Source organism: Labeo rohita, chromosome 7 (genome assembly GCF_022985175.1).
Source record: "Labeo rohita strain BAU-BD-2019 chromosome 7, IGBB_LRoh.1.0, whole genome shotgun sequence".
Taxonomy (NCBI): Eukaryota; Metazoa; Chordata; class Actinopteri; order Cypriniformes; family Cyprinidae; genus Labeo; species Labeo rohita.
In genome coordinates, this window is record NC_066875.1 from 38,325,782 (window position 1) to 38,348,027 (window position 22,246).

The window sequence follows — 22,246 nt, forward strand, 5'->3', positions numbered from 1 at the left end:
TAAAAGCAACAGGTTTTAGTGGTTGTTATTATGGACTACCAAGAATAATAGAGAGAGAGAGAGAGAGTTGCGGGGATGGCATTTTTCTCAGCTAAAGTATTTTTGCTCTTCTGGTTACACCGTCTCGAAGTCAAACGTTTTTTTGAACAGCTTTTTGTTTAAATGTTTAAAATATGGTCTGTGGTTAACATAAGCTTAAGATATTTTCATGTTTATTTCATGACAGAACGGCAGCTCCTGTGTCAGCAGCATAACACACATGCGTCGTGGTACTCATATGAACGCGCGTTGAAGACTGACACGGAGGAGGCCGTAAGTGCGAGCGCCATTTATAAATTTTATGGGTCAGGCTTCCAGTCTCATCCGCATCCAGCTATTTATAGCTGTACAAAACAGCCTAATTTGCTGCTTGATCTTGCAAATTGGCTTGTCTTACCATATTCTTTTAATGTATTATCTTAATTATGAGCACACTGGTTTGTAGTGCAAACAGTTTTACCGTTTACTGCATGTTGTTATTCTTCTCATTATTTCCCTATGGCGGATAATGAACCGGATGTCTCACCCAAAGGCTTACAATCACGTTGAGGGAAAAAGGTGGAGAGGAATTCACACAATCAGGAGTTTACAGTGAAGGCAAAAAAAATTCCCATTGCAGATTTTGCTTATTTTCAAGTTGGTCGCTTGAATTCACCACAATGACCAACACAAAGCTGCTTGGTTTTTGTCATTTGAACATCACTATGTTATTGACACACAAACATTGGACCTCTTTTTCCCATCAAAATGTTGCTATTATTGCTAATCTTTCAGAAATATCACTAATATAGACATTTGTTGGTCACAGAGCTTATTTTATTCACTTATCCAAAAGCCAATGGAAAAATCCTATCCACCTTTTCCTTTAACACGGAAGGAAGCCTATGGGTGAGACTTTTGGTTTGTTAGTCGCTACACCGAAATGACCATGAATTTAACAGTAAACAATTGTTACAGTAAAAACCTGTTAAGTGGTTAACAGGAAAAGACAGTAAAATTCACAGTGAATAACATTCCCAGAATTCCCTGTTACATTTTTTAAAATATGTTTTTTTTTCTTCGTTTAAATAACTCTTTCTTCTTAGTTTTTTTCTTATCAGTTTTGTACATTAGGGTTGTATGTTACGTCTAATGTTGTTAAATTAGTTTAGTTAGTTTTATTGCATTATTTCAGTTTCATGTGTGTTACCATAATGGTGTTTAGTGTTTGTGTGGATGACACTGTGCACCTTCTGTATATGTTAGTATTTAAAAGTTGTTTGTGATGAGCTAGTCACCTGCTTTCGTTGATTATCAGTGTATTACAAAGGTAAAAAAAAAAAAACAGATTTCAGTACTTCAATAGGTTGGTACAATAACATTATACCAGTTAATGAAATTACGGTATTTACCCGTAAATTTAAAACCGTAAAATGAAAAACATATATTTTTATGGTAAAATTCCAGCAACCACAGCTGCCGTTTTTTTTAACCGTTAATTTTTATATAGTTTTATATAGTAATTTTTTTTAATATAGTGTATAAAGGGTATGCATTTGTGGATTGATGCAATTACAAAAAACAAACAAACTCCAGGCAGCGAAACACAGATTTGCAGAAATTATTTCATGTTAATATGTTGAATTTTGCTGTAAAATCATGCCCTATATACTGTATTATAGTATATATTATAATTATAATAATTATTATAATAATAATATCCTATTGACAACATGTCAATTAAATATTCACCATCTTAAATTCTGCATAACTGGATGTTTTTAAATAAACACTGATAAAAACTGTACGTTTTTGGGCGGACAATATGATGACATATATTACATCGATATAAGTGATCACCTGGATTTAGAACAACCTATTTTGTATTTTCAAAATGCGTTCACATGAAATTTTGCTTTATTTATTCCCCAGGGTCAAAATCAGGAAACACGACTCCTCGTTGCATATCAATATCAATGGACCACTGGATATCTAGTAAGTTGTATTATATCGAGTCCAGCAACCTTTAGTTTAAGCTGATTATCGTTTGTTTCACTCGCGTTTTCGCAGCTTAACTATTAAATCCATTCACACAGCAGCTCTTTTGCCACTCAGTCCAGCTGAGGGGGCGTGTCCTTATAGTGCATACCATCTATAAGGAAATGACGAGAAGAAAAACAACATGCAGTAAACGGTAAAACTGCACTACAAACCAGTGCGCTCATAATTAAGATAATACATTCAAATAAAATGGTAAGACACATCCATTTGCAATATTAAGCAGCAAAATTAGTTGTTTTGTACATCTAAAAATAGCTGAAGGCAGAGGAGACTTATAAGCCAGACCCATAAAATTCACAAACACCCACTCCTACAGGAAGAAAAATGTGGATTAGTTGGTTTTGTTGAGGGAAGCAGGGTGATGCTAACTGGGTTCTGGGTTTGCCTATAAAAATACATCACTGCAACACTCTATACATTCGGGTGAGTAAGTCTCAGCGAGGAGACACGCGATACGATGGATTCGAATGAATTTGACTGGAATAGAATGTGAGCACGAATCAGCGGCGAAGCTAATGAGAGCTTGAGCAAAAATAATGTGCTCTCGTTGCACAGCCTCAGGCCTCAGAGTCTGAGACAGCAGCACAGCACGCTTTATGTTCACAACGCACATGATATATGAAGACCATACATCGAAACGGACGGACGCGCTCGCACACGTGTGCGGAAACAAGCTTGCATGCAGGGTTCTGTTTCACACGCGCTTATAAAAGTCAAGAGGGTTATGAAAGCCTTATGTCATCGCCAGAACACAACATCTGGGTTCCTCTAAAAGTTTTAGAAGCTGCAAATGAATAATGACATTCTTCTGGTGGTTTTTGGGAAGGATAATTACGTAACTCATTTTTTAACATCGTCACATATTGCGTTCGGCGTTCACAGGGCACGCCGAGGCTCTTGTAGGAGTGGTAGCAGCAGCAGGCAGCGACGCACGCGTTTTGACATTATGCATTCATCACGAACAGGGCCAAACATCTTATGTTCCTTATGTGGACAAATGTACAATGCATTTACACTTTTTCCATCTAAAAGAATCCATCTATGCCCTTCCACAACCCCCTTTTAACCGCAAACACAGTCGGTCTGTAAAAATAATAGCCCTCTAAAAATACGTGATTCCAGCGTGGGGAACCAAAGCATTCCGAGGTAATCAAATAAAACTGCCCTCAAAGCTTTTAATAAAACATGGCCGTGTAGGGACACTCTTTTTTAAGATTAATGGCAGAAAGGGGATTCTCTTTTTTTACACTCGTTCCTTTTATTTCTCAATAATTCATTTGCGAAGGGACGAAACTAACAGTTTGTGTTTATGTGCGGTATTGGCTGAAAGAACCGCCGCTGAGAGGATGAGAAATCAGTCGGGCCACCGCACATTTTCCAGCGGCCCTTAATTAGCGTTTGCGCTTAAAAGGCCTGACGGTTCCAATATCACAGCTACTTTTAATATCTCTGGCCCAGTCGCTCATGTAATTATCGTACAGGGGTTGGATAAGGATACAGTGCTCTGGCCATTTTTATAACATAGTTATTCTGTTTCGTTTTATGTTTCTTTGAGAGGTTTCCACTCTGGAGAATTTAAATGAATAAAGCGCTCCGTAAAATGGAAGCTGATTAATACGCTCATTGAAACATTAAAAGCCTTATAGCCTTGTAAACCCGCCTTGCAAACAGCTTTATTGGCTTAAGATATTACATTTTTGCTTGTTTTGCTTATTTATTTATTTAATTTTTGGGTGCACTAAGTATATTGAATGCAGCACTATAACCCAAAGCCACATTACAAGCTCTTCTACAAAACACTAGGCCTACTTTACAGTACAGTCATTTTCCCCAGTCATGCACAGCTGAGCTTTCCCTTCTACCACCACAGCGGTCCCAATAAAAAGCCAACAAATACTAAGTCCTGGGATGCAAAATAAACATGTAAATTCTTAATTTATAGCAATGATTTGTACACCGTATAACTGGCATGAAGTGGTACGGCCGTGGCCTTCATTGATCGGGGCAGGCATTAAAAGATTAAAAGGTTTATCATCTGTCTGTGTTGTTGATGGCAGTCTCGAGTCATTAGCGCCATTAGCATTAAGCCTACCCCATCAATAACAGCCCGGGTGAGTGATCCGGCTCCCCGAGAGAGTGATCCCGGGGCGGGGACAGCGCAGCCAGCTTAGCCCTTGCTCTTCTGGAGTCCCTGATCTGCTTGGGTAAGTCTGTCCGGGAAGATGAGTCAGCTACAGTGGGAGAAATTAAGCAAGATATGAGGTGAGGCAGGAGAGAGAGAGAGAACGGGGACCTTCCTGTGTCAGAGCCGAGGTTAAGTTAAATCTTTCAGAGGAATGAGTAAAGACATATACTGTAAACTTAAAACACGTCACTACTAGACACAAAAGTGTTTACCAGTGGTGCCTGCAGCTACCATGAGCTCACTGACTGACCTGAGACAGATTTTAGGGGACAGTTCAACCAAAAATGCCATCCATGAAATTTTACATCACTTGTTTACCAGTGGAACCTATGCAGTGAATGGGTACCGTCAGAATCAGTCCAAACAGCTGATAAAAACATTACAATGATTCATAAGTAATCCAGTTCATCAATAATGTCTTCTGAAGCAGTAAGCTATAGGTTTTTAGCAAATTATTATGATGTTTTCATCACATGTTTGAACCCTCATTCTGACAGCACCCATTCACAGCAGAGGATCCAATGAAGAACGAGTGTATAAGGCAAAATTTCTCCAAATATCTTCCAATGAACAATCAAACACCTTTACATCTCTTACCGCCTGAGTAAATTTTCAGAAAATGTTCATTTTTGGCTGAACTATTCCTGTAATTAAAATAATCATTCTTTTGAGTCGATTCATTCTTTTCACTGAACTGGCCAAAAAAAAGGTATGAATTGATTTGCATTAATTTGGGCTGCTCTCTCACAGAATTATCTTGAGTGATTTCTCAGTCAGTTACTTGAGAACAACAGCACTGGGTGAACTAGATATTCACCAACAACTGAAACAAAAAGCTACTTTTAGATAGGTAACTTTGAGAAAATTTAGTCGTCACGTGAATAACCAGCCTTTTGCTTCAAGAGTGTTGCATCCACCTGTGCTGTTTTGTCCTGTATTTCATTGCTTTTGCCATTTTATGTCAGTTTTAAAAGATTTAAAATGCATTTAGAGTCTCTTTCATTCTGTTAAGGTGTATTGTTGCTCTCATTGATTGTTCGATCTGAATAGTCTCAATCTTTTTTTTAAAAAAGTGCATTATATATTATTGAAAATGAAAACTTCTGTCCAAGTTGGATTTTTGACATTAGCATATATCGAGTTTAACTTTTCGTGTTTAGAAAAAAAAACTCCTCCGTGCGTGTACATTCAAATGAAATTCTGCAGGTGCCCCTGGTGTTTACATGTTGACAGCAGTAGAGTCACTTTGCGTTGCAGTGTAAGAGTGTGTGGTGATGTCTGTACCAGTATCTCAGCATCAGCATGTATTCACTCGGCTGTCACCATGGTGGTTTTCCTTACAGTAACAGTAGGGAATGAGTTATGTCAGTGCGTCGATATGAGTGTAGTTGACACCCACCACACTGGCTCCAGAGCTTCCCACTGCCGATCTCATCGCAGTGCACGTCTATCACTGTGAGTGTTGCTGTCAGTCAGTGTCTCTGTTGTGAATGGCTTGCAGACGTAGAAACACATGTACTGTGTATTCACTGGTGTCCTAACTGACCACAAACACTTCACACTAGGTTTTTTAACTGTAACTATATCATTAAGCCCACACAGAATCTGCACACTGATAGTTTTTTTAGACCAGTGGGATTTCATTGGGTAGGGCTACAAATTGTACCACTACAGAAATAAACACTGGACACAGGTGGGTGGCATATAATATTATTGAATTCAAATTTAATTCTGTTTAATTTGACCCAAAATCACTCGTTGAGGGACACACAAATAGGCTAGAAGATACTTGTACAGTATAAGTCAAAAGTTTACATACATATTGCAGAACTTGCTAAATGTTAATTATTTCACCAAAATAAGAGGGATCATACAAAATGCATGTTATTTTTTTTTTATTTAGTACTGACCTGGATAAGATATTTCACATAAAAGACGTTTACATATAGTCACACAAAAGAAAATAATATATAGTTAATAATAATAGTTGAATTTACAAAAAAAAAAAAAAAAAACGCTCACTGATGCTCCAGAAGGAAAAACAATGCATTAAGAGCCAGGGGGTGAAAACTTTCTGAATTTGAAGATCAAGGTAAATTTTACTTATTTTGTCTTCTGGGGAACATGTAAGTATCTTCTGTAGCTTCTGAAGGGCAGTACTAAATGAAAAAATATGATATTTAGGCAAAATAAATGTATGTTAACTTTTGACTTCAACTGTATATAATCAATTTACAGGCATTTTTTTTATTAACAAGTCTGTCTTCTTATAGTTTGATACCTTGAATAAAGCTTTGACTACATATAGACAAATTGCATAATAAACATCACCTTTTCTAATCATTCAGTTTGTGCAGTTGCATTTGTTTTTATTTAGAAAACTAAAATCTATGTATATTTAGAAAACTGTAAACTATGGATACACAATATTTTGATGCTGATTAGCCAATAAGTATTGATTAATAACTGAAAGTGTAATTGAAAGATATTCATTTAGAGAGATGTAATTAAAAATATTCAACAGTATTATAAAATAATTAGAGTAAAAATAAACTATAAGTGAGTGATACATGACAAGAAGGGTTACAAAAATATACAGAAATCAGCATGCACAAGTAAAAAAAATTACAAATCTCTAATTTGTTGTCTCTTTTAAAGGGGTCATTGGATGCAAAGTTCACTTTTACATGTTGTTTTAACATTAATGTGTGTTGGCAGTGTATGTACACAACCACCCTATAATGATAAAAATCCACCCAGTGGTTTTTATTTAATCTGTAAAAATAATTTCCCCTTTTTCAAATCAAGCCATTCTCAGCATCTTGTCTGTGTGACGACACACCGACAGCGGCCGCTCCCACGATAGTTGATTGACACGGCCGCCTTACCTTAGACCCGCCTTAAATGAACAGTAACAGTCCGATCACCATTGTTTCAATGCCAGAACAGGGACGTAGACAAATATGACTTGTAAGCAATTGAGGTGTTGTGTTGTTGAATAATGAACACAGTAGTTGTCATTTACTCCTGACATCTGAGCGCTGAAGATGCAGTGGATTATGTTTGTTTGTGAAGGGAATGCACCTCCCGATCTAAACAAATGAGTCTATGTTTGCGCGAATCATTCGTGATCCAGCTTCACTTACAGCAGAAGTGAGTATAAGGTTTTTTATAAATAAAACTTTGCAATCGCCTTTCCTAATAACGTGCTAGTTAGCAAGTTCCATGGCTAAACACGGCTAAAGTAAACAGGCTCATCACTCCATGGAGAGAAGAGAGGGGTGGGGCCAGCAGAGCTCATTAACATTTAAAGCAACATCGACCAGAACAGGATGATTTTTGCAAAGCTGATTTTGGCAAAAAAAGATGTTTTTTACACTACCATTGAGAAATTTTAACAAAAGCATGTTATAGACTTTTCATTAAGACCCTAAAGAATTATATCAACTTGTGGAAAATGGGCATCCGATGACCCCTTTAACAGAGTTGTGACCATTTCACTCATAAAGACAGCTGAAAGCTTTATTAAAGGGATAGTTCACCTAAAAATTCTGTCATTAATTACTCACCTCATGCTGTTCCAAACCAGTAAGACCTTTGTTCATCTTTGGAACACAAATTAAGATATTTTTGATGAAATCCGAGAGCTTTCTGACCCTGCATAGACAGCAAAGCAACTGACACGTTCAAGGCCCATAAAGGTAGTAAGAATATTGTTAAAATAGTCCATGTGACATCAGTTGTTCAATAGTAATGTTATGAACTATCCCTTTAAATGACCAAAACATTTAATAAACAAAAACACAAGTTGAAAGGATACATAGAATTTGAATAAAACATTCAAATTCTGTAGAAATCTGCAATGCTTTCCATAGAATGACTGTATGCCTGTGCAGGTTCAGTGCAGGCCAACATATCAGTTTAATTACATCCTATTCTAAGCTCTTTCGTATCTGTAACAGTAAAATATAACATGTCAGCACAAAACATAAGACCAGTAGGTGAAAGAGAGTGGATTTGCAGTGGATAAGTCAGTCAGTTTATTGTCAATACTCGTAGGTCAGCCATTTTGGCTCTTCAGCCAACTGTCAGTGCCAGAGAGTGCAGTATTTTGGTTCTACAGCTCGTCGTGAATTGCAGGGCCGTCAGTGTGGTCCAGTGCACCTACCATGAGCAATGCCCCAGTGCTGTTGTCCCTGACTAGTATAATGAAGGAATGATCTGCATAGAAGATTTTTGGCTTCTCCACATCCTCATCCTCATGCATGCCGTCCTTGCTGCCGGACTCAGGGGCTAGCTCAAGAGACGTCCAATGCAGCACGGCTCCCAAGTGAAGCTTCCCTCGTCCGAGGCTTGACACAGCGGAGAAATCAGCCGATGTCTCGTTCCAGGCATCAACTAGGCCCAAAGCAGCTAACTGCTTCTGAGTGAGAGTAAGGAGAGAAAAAAACAGAAGGAGGGAAAAAGAGTGCAAGAAAACAGAGAATTTAATACAAAATGATCTCTGATTCAGAAGGCAGGTGAACACTAGACCCCAAAATCCTTCTCTGCTCCAAATGACTAAGACGATGCGAATCAATTATGCAGACTACATAAAAGAAAAGCTCAAATATGAGCCAATAGAGACCTTGAAAAATTAAACATTCATGCCCTTTTATGACTCTCAAATGGTGGAAATAAAAACATCACACACACAGAGACCAGTCCTCTTCAGACAGGTATAAAGGACAAATGAAAGCAAAACATAAAGAATGTCACTGTAAATCAATAATGTTTCAAAAAATTCGGTTGTTTCCCCTCTTCATTGTCTCCCCTTTATTTTAAAGGCATGACAGATGCCCTTGTTGGCGGTGCGGGCGGTACAAAGCATGCGACAGGAGCTGAAGACGGTGGCCGAGGGAGAGCTGCTTATGAATAATTTAAAAAAGATCTCTCTGACCTCGGCCCGCTTTTGTTTTCCTTTCAGATATGAATTTGGCAGAAAGATGCTCGCTGACAGGTAGTTTATATTCCCCCTGGATGAGATCCTGGATAAACGACAGTTACCCGCATAGGGAGAGAGAGAAAGAGACTGCGAGAGAGATGGGCGAAATGAGGAAGAGGAGATAATAAGTGAACTACTGTGGGAAGATTGAGAGACACCCAACGTGTTTGTGAAAGCCGAGACCGAATGGCAAGTGCTTTAACTGAATGATTAAGCACTCTCGCCTAAATGACTATTGTAATTAAAACAGAGCGAATGCACACTCTATCTTCTTGCAAAAAATTGATGCGAGCTCACTGGGAATGGCTGTTTTTGGCGTGCTAGCAAGATTTCTGCAAAATTACGAATTAAAGAATTGGCTCCAAATCAATAAGTTGGAAATCTAATTAAGTTGTCCTCACCTGACAGGGAGTTGGATTGGAATTTGCATTAGAATGACAGAATGGCAATTCAATAAATGTATGCATTCTGGGAAATGCATTCTGTAAGAATATGTATTGTTGAATTAGAGAACCTGCACTTTTGCTGGAATAAAGGGGCGTTCAGACAGAACATTTTTTACTCTACTGGTTCTGCTGGTTTTCCATTGTTTTTCTGTGTAAACGGACATCTTTGACTTTTGTATAGAGTCTCTCACATGGCATGGCATTCTAAAAGCAGAGCGTTCAAGTTGAAGTGATAGTGATCCCCAAATTTAAATTCTGTCATTAATTACCCACCATCATGTTGTTCCAAACCCATAAGACCTTTGTTTATCTTTAAAACACATATTAAGAATTTTTTGATGCAATCCGAGGGCTTTCTGACTCTGCATAGACAGCAACAGAACCAGTGGCGCCTCCAGAAATTTTTCATAGGGGTGGCCAGATGGGGCCACTTAAAATCTTGGGGTGGCACACCAAAACTATAAACCATAATTTCAGAATTTTATTCTACTGTTGTAGTAAACCGGCCTGTAGAAAACTATCAGAAAGACTTAAGGAAACTCCTACTGATATACTTTGGTTTATTGTGTTATATTTAATGTTACTAATGATATAATGTGCATAGACTAATAACAGTACAGTTAACATTTTGAGTTGCACAACAATTCTTTTTATTTTGCAATTATATTTGGCATAAGGTGTACATTTATTGCAAACAAAACAGTTCCTGGGGAAAAGCAGATACTGGCAGATACAAATAAAAGCAAGGACAGAAACAATCACATCTTTGCTTTATGTAACAGGAATTTTTATTGTCTGAAAATTGACATAACATATACATGCACCAGCTAACGACGTTAGCTAGGTAACTCTTGTCAAAACGTGTCAAAAACACATCAAAAAGCTGCTGTAACAGTATACTGTAACCATTTGGAATTTAAAAAGCACATGTCACGACACATAATTCCCCTTCTTCTTTTACTAAAGAATATTTTTGACTTATTTACTTACCGGTAGTCTTCTTTGTCTTCTTAACTTCTTTTGAAATTGTTGACCGACGGGCACGCGCTGAGCTGTTGCTGTCTGAGCGCGCAACAGTGGCATGGACGGAGGGGCGGGGCGGGGGAGAGGGCTGGCTACTGTGTGCGATCGAAGGTCTAGAGCGGCTTGCCTGCCTGGCTGTGCATTAGGGATGATGCATAACTGATGCTACTAAAATTTATACTGGCCAGTGGGGTGGCCAATGGGGTGGCCAGGAGTCGGCCAGGGGTGGCCACGGCCACCCCTGGCCACCCCCTGGTGGCGCCATTGAACAGAACTACCACAATGCCTTCAAGCCAGGACTTTGATCAATCTTATAAAGTTTTGTGCGGATTGAACACGGTATATTTGAGTTAGTGTAAAGCGTGACATATCCTGTCACCAACAGGTGGTGCTATGATGATACCTGAATATTGGCCTTTAGATGTCTTCAAGCCAGGACTCTTACTAACTTACTAGTTTGGTGCAGATTGGACAATGCACGTTTAAGTTAGTGTAAAACAAGTCATTTCTTGTTTCCAGCAGGTGGCGGTATGTTTACAACGGAATATTTGCCTTTAGATGTGTTCAGGCCAGGACTCATATCGAACATGTGAGGTCTGGGGCAGATCGGACTTTGTTTGTCTGAATAACAACAACTTCTTTTTCCATGGCAAATCATTACTTTGTCAGGCCGCTATGGACACGCCCTTTACCAAAAACTCAAGATGTTCACAATTTTATGTCACAAAGGGCTTTACATTACACTGACCAAATTTGGCATTGACCTGTTTAAATCTCTAAAAGGACTTTGTTTAAATACAACGCTTGAAAATGGCGAAAATGACACAAAACTTGCCGAGAAAATTCAAAATAACAGACTTCCTGTTGGGTTTTGGACTTTTTTGTAGATATTGGTGTGTTACCTGTGTCTACCAAATTTCATATATGTATGTGAAACATAGCTCAAGGGGCACTTCGATTAAATTTTATAGGTGGTGCTATCGAGCCATTTTGCCACACCCACTTCTAAAACCCATATCAGATTAACGTTTTCACAATTTTTGATGTGTGTGCAAAGTTTCATGAGTTTTAAGCATGTTTAGGTCCTCAAAAACGCAATTCATTTTGTAGAAAAAGAAACTGCAATTCCAATAGGGTCTTCATACTACAGGTGTTCAGGCCCCAATGACTTTATTCAACAGTTTCTTCTATTCTCTGTCAGTCTTCAATGCACCTTCACGAGAGTACCACAACGCATGGGTGTTCATTCCTCTGTTTGCAAACAAGGTGCAGCACATCCGGTTTCTTTCTTTTTAAAATCCTAACCGAAGAAATCTGGTAGCAGAGCACACATAAGGAGAATCTTTGCAGATTATCTTCCCTGAAATCTTAAACATGCACACACTACAAGATTTGAAAATTGTGGCGCATCACACACTACAAGATATTATTACGATTACCATGATGGAGGGAGACCCTCACGTGATCTTACACAACAGATCGTCATTTCAGCAACTAATGTTTACAAATGTTAGTTAGCGTGCTAGCAGCTTTATGCACTCACCCAGTATGTTAAAAACTGAGATGATTTCACTCCACAGCTTTCCTTGCTCCATGCGGTTGTGGTATGTTTTCAACATATTATACAGACAGTGTTACTACAAAAACATAAGAAGCAGTTTCCTCCATCTCCACTATCCAATGGACCGTACAGCAGCTGTTTTGCGGTCGCGCATTGGCTGTTGTGAAAGTACTGACATAATCATAGCCGTGATCATCCCGATTTAAAATCTTGAATATCAAACATGTTTGATATGATCGGGCGGTCCCGATTTGTATGAGAGCAGATTGGGAGGTGCAAGATTCGATCTGTGAACACCTCACATTACCAGATAATCTCTGCCAAACATCGGGGCAGATCAAGGTGCTCGACAAGATTTTTGCTCAGAATGTCGGGAGGGGAAAATCGGGGGTTTCGAACGACATGAGGTCAATGTAATTAATGACAGAATTTTAATTTTTGGGTGAACTATTCCTTGAAACTTTGACATTCACAAAGTTTGACATTCTGCCATCCTAAAATGTTTTTTCCCAGTCCACCGGACCAACATGAAAAATATGCTTTTTTATGCTATTTGAGCATGAGAAACTACATTTATGTGACAGTTCATGTCAAGGTTTTGTTTCTAATTTGAAAAAAATGTTACTTAAATCTGAGTTCGGCAAGCAGTTTTTGAGATTTCACTATTTTCCTATTCAAGTCGATAAGAGCTAGTCTCGCACGCCTGAAATAGCTTCCCGGAGACATTGCAAATATGGCCAGCAAGTGAACTGGCTTTTCTTCGAAAGGGACTTTGAAGTAATTCTGCATCCTGTTTGCTTCCTCAATTCAGATTCAGCAATTAAAAGTCATTCTCAATTCAATTCCGAATGGGTGCACAACCCAGGCGCTGGCATAGTGATTTAAATCAGAGGTTGTTAAAGGGGAAAAAAGGTAGAAAACAAGAAAAAGATGGACGGAGAGGTTGATAATGAGGCAGAGAGGTGGGGGAGGCTGTCACCTGCGCTAACACTGTTCGACCCTCTGCGGTTCTCTCTCTCTCAACAGTCTAGGCACACACCTGCACTAATGCACTTCTATTGTCCTCATCCATTATTCTCCTTCTCCTACCTCTTTCCTCCATCACTTCATCACTGCCTCATACTGTCGGCCGCTCAGCCACCTCTGTGGCATCCTCATCCCTCATCTGACCATCCGGCGCTTGTTTAATTCCTCTCTCGCCTGCTCTCATGCGCTCCCTGTCTCTTTCCCGCTCTGATCCAAATGTCCAGGCTTGTATCTAAGCATGTATTTATGTTCCGGAGAGTGACGGTCTTTCCTCTCTGTCTCCTGAGGCTTTCTCACCCTCTCTCACGGCTGTATGTCCTTGCTATAAGGGCTGACACCGCATTGGGCAAATTTATTTCCCCTTAATTAATTCTCAGTGTTGTCTCCGAGGGTTTTTCCTTGCACCTCTCCAGCTTTCCCACTGTATAACTTTGATGTTTTCCGGCACTGCAGACGCAGATCCGCTCCTGGGCCGCGTAGCCTTGACCCGAAGCAGCTTGTTGCCACGACGGTGACATGGCGCCGTGTGTTACTACGACAACGCTGTCTCCAGCAATTAGAGTCACATGCAACATTAGCAGACATCTCCCAGCCTGCATTGTGACAGGCTCTATAAATAGCACGCCTCTTTCTTTGTCTCGCTCCATCTCGCTCTTTCTCCTTGGGATGGCGGCACCTCTCAGATTTGCTGAGGTCACTTCATTTTTAAAAAACAATCAGCGTTTAAATATTCAACGTGGGCTGTCTTCGTGCAAGCGTTCACCCTAGAAGCCCCTGGGGTTCCGACGGTCGAAAAATGCTCATTTCGCATATTCACTTAATCCAGATCTCTAAGATGCCACACGGCTATTAGCTTTGAGTTATTTGAAGCTAGCGAAGCTTGGCTTGGCTTCTACAAAATTCAATGCAGCTCACAGGACGCCCCCGAAGGAGCAGGTAAGCCCTCCCTAGGTGCAGCGAGCCCCAAATGAATTAATGACACGTTTGCGGAGAGGAGATGTGCCCAGCAGGCATCGGGATTGAGTGATGGGTCTGCAGATGAGTACAGTAGTTTCTCCACTGGAAACAGATGAAAGGAGGCTAATAAATATCATGTAGTAATATGGCACACAGACTCTCAACTAATGCAGTAAATGTGATGGGCAGATGGAGGAAAACGAGAGAGGGAGAGAGATGGAGCGAGGAGGAGGGCTGTGTAAACATGGTTCAGCTCTAATGCTGCTCATTGGGTGGAAATGGAGCGTCTCTATTTTCTTCTCTTCTCACTTGCTCTTCCTGTCTGTTTCTGTCTCAAGCCAAAGTTTTCCAAATGCAGCCTATCCTTGCGTTCCATTTTTTAGCAAACTATGCATTATACTGTAGCATAATTCAAGCGCCTACATCAATAAACACAACTACAAAAACCATACAGCTCATGAATAACACACAAGAAGAAACAACCCTGGAGTTGACTGCATGTTGTATTTTCTATACACCATGATGGTGCATAGGAATATAAGAGGGTGGAGATGGCCTGAGCTTACAGCAACTCAAGCAACTGTTTTATTCAGCCTTGAGGCATCACAGCAGTCAGCTCGCTTTTTAAAGGGGTCATCGGATGCCCATTTTCCACAAGTTGATATGATTCTTTAGGGTCTTAATGAGAAGTCTATAATATACTTTGGTTAAAAATTCTCAATGGTAGTGTAAAAAACATCTTTTTTACCTTGCCAAAATCAGCTCTGCAAAAAACAACCCATTCTGATAGACTGTTCCTTTAAATGCAAATGAGCTCTGCTCACCCCGCCCCTCTCTTCTCTCTGTGGAGTGACAAGCTGTGCTCTGAGAGATTGTTTACTTTAGCCACATTTAGCACGTTCAGCCACGAAACTTGCTAACAAGCACGTTATTAGGAAGGGTGATTGCAGAGATTCATTAAAAAAACCTTATACTGACTTCTGCTGTAAGTGAAGCTGGATCACGAATGATTTGCACGAACATAGACGCATTTATGTAGATCGGGAGGCACATTCCCTTCACAAACAAACGTAATCCACTGCATCTTCAGCGGCTCAGATGTCGGGAGTAAATGATGACCACTATGTTCATTATTACATCCAGCAACACAACACCATAATCGCTCAATCGGAATTATTCTTGTCTAACTTACATCCCTGCTTCGGCATTGAAACAACAGAGGTCAGACTGTTACAGCTGATTTACGGCGGGTCTGAAGTAAGACGCTCATGTCAAACAACTATCATGGGAGCGGCCTCTATCGGTGTCAGGCATCTGAGAATGGTTTGATTTGAAAAAGGGGATATTATTTTTACAGATTAATTAAAAACCACTGTATGGATTTTTATTATTATAGGGTAGATTTGTACATACACTGCCAACACACATTAATGTTCAAACAACATGTAAAAGTGAACTTTGCATCCGATGACCCCTTTAAGAAAACATCTTGGGCATTATTGAGTGGCAGAGAGTTCTTTATCACTGTCTTGTTTCTTCTTCATGCACGATATTATTATTTTTTGTTTATCCTTTGCATCACACTCTGCCACAAAGAAAGTCGTGCTGTTTATCAATCACCTAGAATCACAATTACAAATGACAAGAATTTGCTAAGAGGCACAACCTTGCTGGTTCAAAACAGAACTGTGTTAAAGGATTAGATGACTTCCAATAATAATAATATAAAAAAAAAAAAAAAAAAATCAAGATGTTCATGTCTTTCTTTGAAAAGAAAAGGTTTTTGAAGAAAACATTCCAGGATTTTTCTCCATATAATGGACTTCAATGGGAGCCAATGGGTTGAAGGTCCAAACTGCAGTTTCAATGCAGCTTCAAAGAGCTTTACATGATCCCAGCTGAGGAATAAGGCTCTTATCTAGCAAATCGATCTGTCATTTTCTGAAAAAAAAAAAAAAAAAAAAAATGAACATTTTGATACTTTTAACCATAAATGCTCATCTTGCACTAGCTGGACTTCACGCATTACGTAATAACATTGGAAAGGTCATGCGTGGTTAGTTCTTCATCTTGTGCTTTGTTGTGTTCATACTTTGTTTCAAAAAAGTAAGCTAGGGTGAAAAACTAATTTCATCTCATTTTCTCCTCTAACTTCAAAATTGTCCAACATCTTTGTTTTACCTTTTTTTTTGTAAAGGGTGTTTGACTTTCTTTGAACGCTCGCTTGGTAAACACTAGGATGGTTATTTCCATCTACATCATACGTGATCTTTCCAACATGACTACGTAATGCGTGAAGTCGATCTAGTGCAAGACGAGCATTTTTGCTTACTATATAAATTTGTATTTTTTTTTTACAAAATGACAATCTTTTCGCTACATAAGACCCTTATTCCTCATCTGAGATTGTGTAGAGCCCTTTGAAGATGCATTGAAAATGCATGTTGGACCTTCAACCAGAATAAATGACATTTTACAATATTTTACAATATATTAAAATATGAAACATTTATTTAAAATTGTAATATTATTTCACAAAATTGCTGTATTTTTATCAAATAAATGCAGCCTCGTTGAGCATTAGAGAAAACATTTAAAAATCTTGCCCACTCTAAACTTTCAAGCTTAGAGGCTTTGTATTTTTCTGCGATGCACGTCTGCGACTTCATGCATTACGTAATCACACTGGAGAGGTCACGTGTGGTTAGTTCTTCATCTGTGTACTCCGGTCCAAAAAGGCAGGGTATAGGGCGAAAAAACATCTCATTTTCTCCTCCAACTTCAAAATCTGACATTGTTGTTTTACCTAGCCACTAAGGCTCAACTAAAATCAGCTTGATCCTTTCCAAATGTATGACTCTTATGAGCAGGTTGCATAGTGAATCAAAAACACTTCTGAATCTTTTGAAGCAGTTACAAAACCCTCCCCCAGGGGGAGCCTCCAACTTAGGTTAAAAGATGCATAATGCCTGGGCCACATAGGGTGGCTATCAAGAGTCTGCTAACTGAAATAAGAGAAATCACACAGAAGTTTTTAAGGCAAAAATCATTTTACCGCACTAAAACATTCATTTCTTCGGTACATGTAAACAGTTACTTCATCAGGGTTACTTCATCCTGAAAACTGAAAATGCCGTTATTAATTATTCACCCGTGTCATTCCAGATTCCAGAACTCTCAGATAGTTTCATTCATCTTCAAAACACAAACAAAGATTTATTAAACCTGAGATATGTTTACTTTGATGTGCTCTATGTATGTGACTTGATCAGTGTTTATATGTAAATAAAAGCCTAAATGAAATCTGTTCATCATATGAAGCAGCCACGTCTCCTAAAAAAAAACTTGGATTAAGCCACTCGATTTATATAGATTTATTTATGAATTTTTCTAAGCATCAAAGTTTTGACAGAAATCTCTTAGGTTTCATTAAAAATATTTTCATATGTGTTTCATCAGTTTTAATGGCTTTGAGAGTATCTGATGACAGAATTGTCTTTTTCTTTCTTTTTTGGATAACTAAGAAATGACTCAATGATTTTACGGGTCAATTTCTAAAAAATAATTCAAATTTATTCATGTGTTGCCTATTTTTGTTTATTTTTTAATAAAGTTATGGCTAATTATTAAGACTGCATTTATGACACTTGTGCCTTAATAAAAAAGTCTTTTATAATAATTACATCCATTTCTGATTTGCTCTGTTGACAGCTGAAATGATCTCATCATTTGGCGCAGGACTGGAAAAAAAAGGACAGTGTCTTATTTCCAAAAATTTTTGTTCTTCAGAAGCACTAAAAGAATCATTAATGTAATTAATAGAATATAGCTTCATGGCTGCCAAGAAATAATTATAAAAATAATAATATAAATTCACTTGCCTTTGGCAAATGTGACGAAAGGTTTTTAAAAAGCTGGTTCTAAACTTCAATAAATTATGCATTATACATAAACAGGATGTGTCAATATTTGCATGTGACTACGAATAAGCATTTTATCACGGCGTGGCACTGCGGTCTAAAACACTTGTCCAAATACAACAGGCTTTTCCCAAGTCCTGGCACACACACCATATCCACTTCATGACCTCATCAATGAGTGTGTGTATGTTAGCTTGACACCCTCTGTCTCTCTGGCACACAGAGAGAACTGTGCAATCCAATTACAGGCACACTGGCATCCACAGGCCTTGGCACGGTAAGTGTGTGTGCGTGAGCGTTTTCTGTGTATCCCCGCGTCAGACTCTTAAGGTCAGTGTGTCTGGCTGTGTGTGTTTGCCAGGCATCAGGCAGACGGTGACCCCTCGACCCCTCATGCTCGTTATGGAGTCCAGACTCAATCTCTTGTTAGCCGCTATCGCCTGGCACTAACCGTTCCTGAGCTCCGGCCCCGCTGCCGCACCACCAGAGCGGATATTTTTATCCGGCTCGCCCGCTCTCCTGCCCTTTCCTCCTCTCTTTCTCTCTTTCCAGCACTCAACCCCTTTCCACCTCCCTCACAACCACTCACCTCTCCAGCTGCACGTCAGTCCAATTTGGGTCATCCTGCCCCGAGCCGGGCCCCCGCAGCCACGCAGCACGGCTACATTAGTGCGTACGCAAGTGCACGGATTGGAAATCGGGATGATGGCAGCTCCTCGCGGGAGCATGACAGAAGGCCTAGAGCGACTCGAGAGTGACAGAGCGTCTGGCGGCCATGTTGGAGGCTGAGGCTCTGAGGCGAGATGATAGATAAAAGGTGGAAACGCTATTAACGCCTCGAGATGGAGGCTGTGTTTGCTCACTTAGACCCGATCGGAGAGGGAGAGGGAAGCTGCACTCAGCACGCCTCTTCTGTCACTGCCCATATAAAAGTGGAGGAATCAAGTGTCTCTGACCTACGGTGATATTTCTTCAGATACTACACGAAGAAGTGTGTGTATGTGTGTGGCGGAAAAAAGAAAAAGCCAGATGAGAGCATGAAAGAGCAGAGAAACAGACAGAGAGCAGAAGGATGTGGAGAGCGAGGGAGCAGCAGGAGAACTTGTCAGAGAAGTAATACAGCTCTATTCATGTCATGCAGCCGTGGCAGGACTTTTCGGCCTCTTTCCGCACGCTGGGGCATCACTTATGTGAACACAGCGAGTCCAAAAAAGGGAGTCATGTCTGGGCTGTCGGTGGGTTTCTTTTAAAGCAAGCTTCTAGGTCTCTCTTGGGCATCCTTACTGCTCATGTTAATGTCAAAATCTTGTTCTTCTGAGCAGAGCTGCATAAGCGGACATGGCATGCGAGCGCTTATATTTCTCGGCCGACATTACAAGACTTTAACAAAATGCTGTCCTGCGCTACAGCGACCGTTCACTTCTCTATTCGCCCTGGGAACGGTTCTGCCCTGCTTGACCTGTCTAGTTCAACAACTGTCATTTTTGTTGTACCTTTTTTCTACTCTATCTGTGTCTTTTAACCTCTACTTCTCTGAATTCTTACCCCTTTTCTGTCACTGGACTCCTCTTGACATATTTTTCTTGACATCTGCTGTCTACTACGAGGATAAAACCAACCTAGCGGTTTAGACGGTTTGTCATCTGCCTGCAGCATTACCCCGGGACAGTGACCCTACAGCAGGGGTTTTTCAAAATAGGCTCTGGGGACACATGGATGCCAAAAGGGAGTGCAAGGGGGTCAAAGATTTTATCAAATAGAATTTTAGGGCTCAAAGAGTTAACTTATGCAATTAAGATAATAAGAAAATATCATATTTATAAGACTTCATCATATTTACATTCAATTGAATACGAATATGTGTTTCATTTTGCTTTCTAAACACTGATCAGACTGATTATTTTAAACAAATCAAAGATAATTAAAATGAAAGAAAATATAGTTGTATATGATATATCATTATGTATTATGATTAAGTATATTTTTATATTGTGTTTATAATGTATAAAAATACATATTGTATATGTATTCATTTTATATACGTTTATTTTATAAATTAAGCATTGATTTTCTTCCTGAAAACATTCAAAACAAGTCAAAACTATATAGGTGCACGTATATATCTATATATGTGTGGGGTATATAATTAAATATATAGGTAACACTTTGCAAGTTGTCATTTGTTAACTTTAATGCATTAACTAACATAAATAAACAATGCATTTTTACACTTATTAATTTTTGTTAATGTTATATTAATAATACTACAGTCATTCATTGTTTGTTAGTTCACAGTGCATTAATTCATGTTAACAACACAAACTGTGATTTTTATAATGCACTAGTAAATGCTGAAATTAACATTAACATTAATAAATGCTGTAGAAGTATTGTTCATTCTTAGTTCTTGTTAACTAATGTAGGTAACTAATGTTTAACTAATTTAATAAATAATTAATTAACTAAATCATTAACTAATATTTTTTTTTATGTCTACGACATGTCTATGACATGGAAGAAAAAATATGCATATGGGTCAATATTACTGTAGGGTGCCTATGTCCCATTCACTGCTCATTAAATTGTGAGCAGAATATAGTCAAATCATAAAATAAAACATTTTGTTCTCCTATTATATTCTGAAATTACTCAATTTGAGTATATTGACTATTTGGTAATAAAAACAATATTTTTATTAAATAAAAAGAAGAGTTTGTCCATGTCCCTTGAATGGTTGTCCACCCTGTTGTATTGGGGAATCCGCCCCTTTAAGAAAAAGCCATCCCCTTTAGCAACATCAGGACAACAGATTTTTTTGTCTCTTCAGTGGCGGGAATTTCAGTGGCTGAGGTGAGTAACTTGGTGACTTTTAAATTGACAAACTTGCTTTTTGCTTTTGAAGCTCAAAATGTCCCGATTGAGTGGACAGACACATGGCAGGGTGGACATAGCATTAATTTGTAGTTAATATTGCTAAAAAACAAATGTGATTGAGAATGTAATTATATTATTTATTTATTTATTTTTTTAATTTTTTTTTTTAACTTGAATAAATGTTTTATCGTCATATTTTGTCATGCTTTATGTTCTGCTTTATGTGTCCACCCTGTCATCTTGATATTTTAAAATAATATTTTAAATAATAATTCAATCATATCTATATAATCCAGTGTGTTCAATAGCTAGGTGTGGGGGCAATAACATGCAAAGAAAAAACTGCATCCAAATATCACCGTTTTCTCCAAATAAAAAAAAAAAAATACATGTACGAATTGTATGAGTTTCTTTAAAAACACATGGTTTACATAAAATCTTTTATGTATTCATAATTTGAAAGCAAACAAATAACCATGTTTAGGAAAGGGACATTATACCTTTCAGAAAATATCATTTGCATCTTAATATTAAAATGAAACGTATTTAACAGTAATATATATACCCACGACAGGGTGGACATATCTTATGGTTTATGCTTCGAATAATGGCCCATAATTATCTAAAAAAAAATGTGTGGGAGCTCAGCTAATATGTTTCTATAGTACTTGAGTGTCTACTATTTATGACATGACATAAAGCGAATGGGAAATTAAGACCAAAACGTATTGTGGGGGTTAAAAGGCACTCTATGGTGATATTGAGCCATATATATTTTTAAATTAATTAATTAATTATTTTTATTTTACCTCTATCATATGTGACATACTCTTATAAATTGGAATTGGAGGACACAAAAATGCCATCAGTGTATAAATAAGCTTAAATGAATTTTTAAACTATCAATTTTATCATAAAATTTAAAGACAAACAAACAAAAAAACAAGCCAAAATTGACTGCACATTCCTTTACATACACTAAAAAATAGAGTGCAAAAGAAAGAGTAGAAAATGTCAAGGACACAGGTGATTCCAACTAAATAGAGAATAAAAACTGAAATATGTCACAGATATGAGAGAAAAGAAAAAGTTAAAGAAGAAGGCTGCAGAAAGAAGTGCAGGCAAATATGAACGAGGTAAAGAGAGAAAACAAGAGTGTGAGAGAAGAAAAGGGGCGAGGCAGAAGATGAG

At 38.5% G+C, this 22,246-nt stretch overlaps 1 protein-coding gene across 2 annotated transcripts in view; it reads right to left on the minus strand.

Moving 5' to 3' along the window:
* Positions 1-5,969: 5,969 nt before the first annotated feature.
* Positions 5,970-22,246, minus strand: part of serpinh2 (serine (or cysteine) peptidase inhibitor, clade H, member 2) — a 33,780-nt gene continuing 17,503 nt past the window's right edge. Inside the window, exon 5 of one of the 2 annotated variants that reach the window (XM_051115993.1) lies at positions 5,970-8,684. In XM_051115993.1, the coding sequence (XP_050971950.1) occupies positions 8,382-8,684 (303 nt within the window). In that variant the 3' untranslated portion in view covers positions 5,970-8,381. Of the gene's footprint in view, positions 8,688-22,246 lie in introns of both variants that reach the window. The other variant, XM_051115991.1, reaches the window with a different exon arrangement.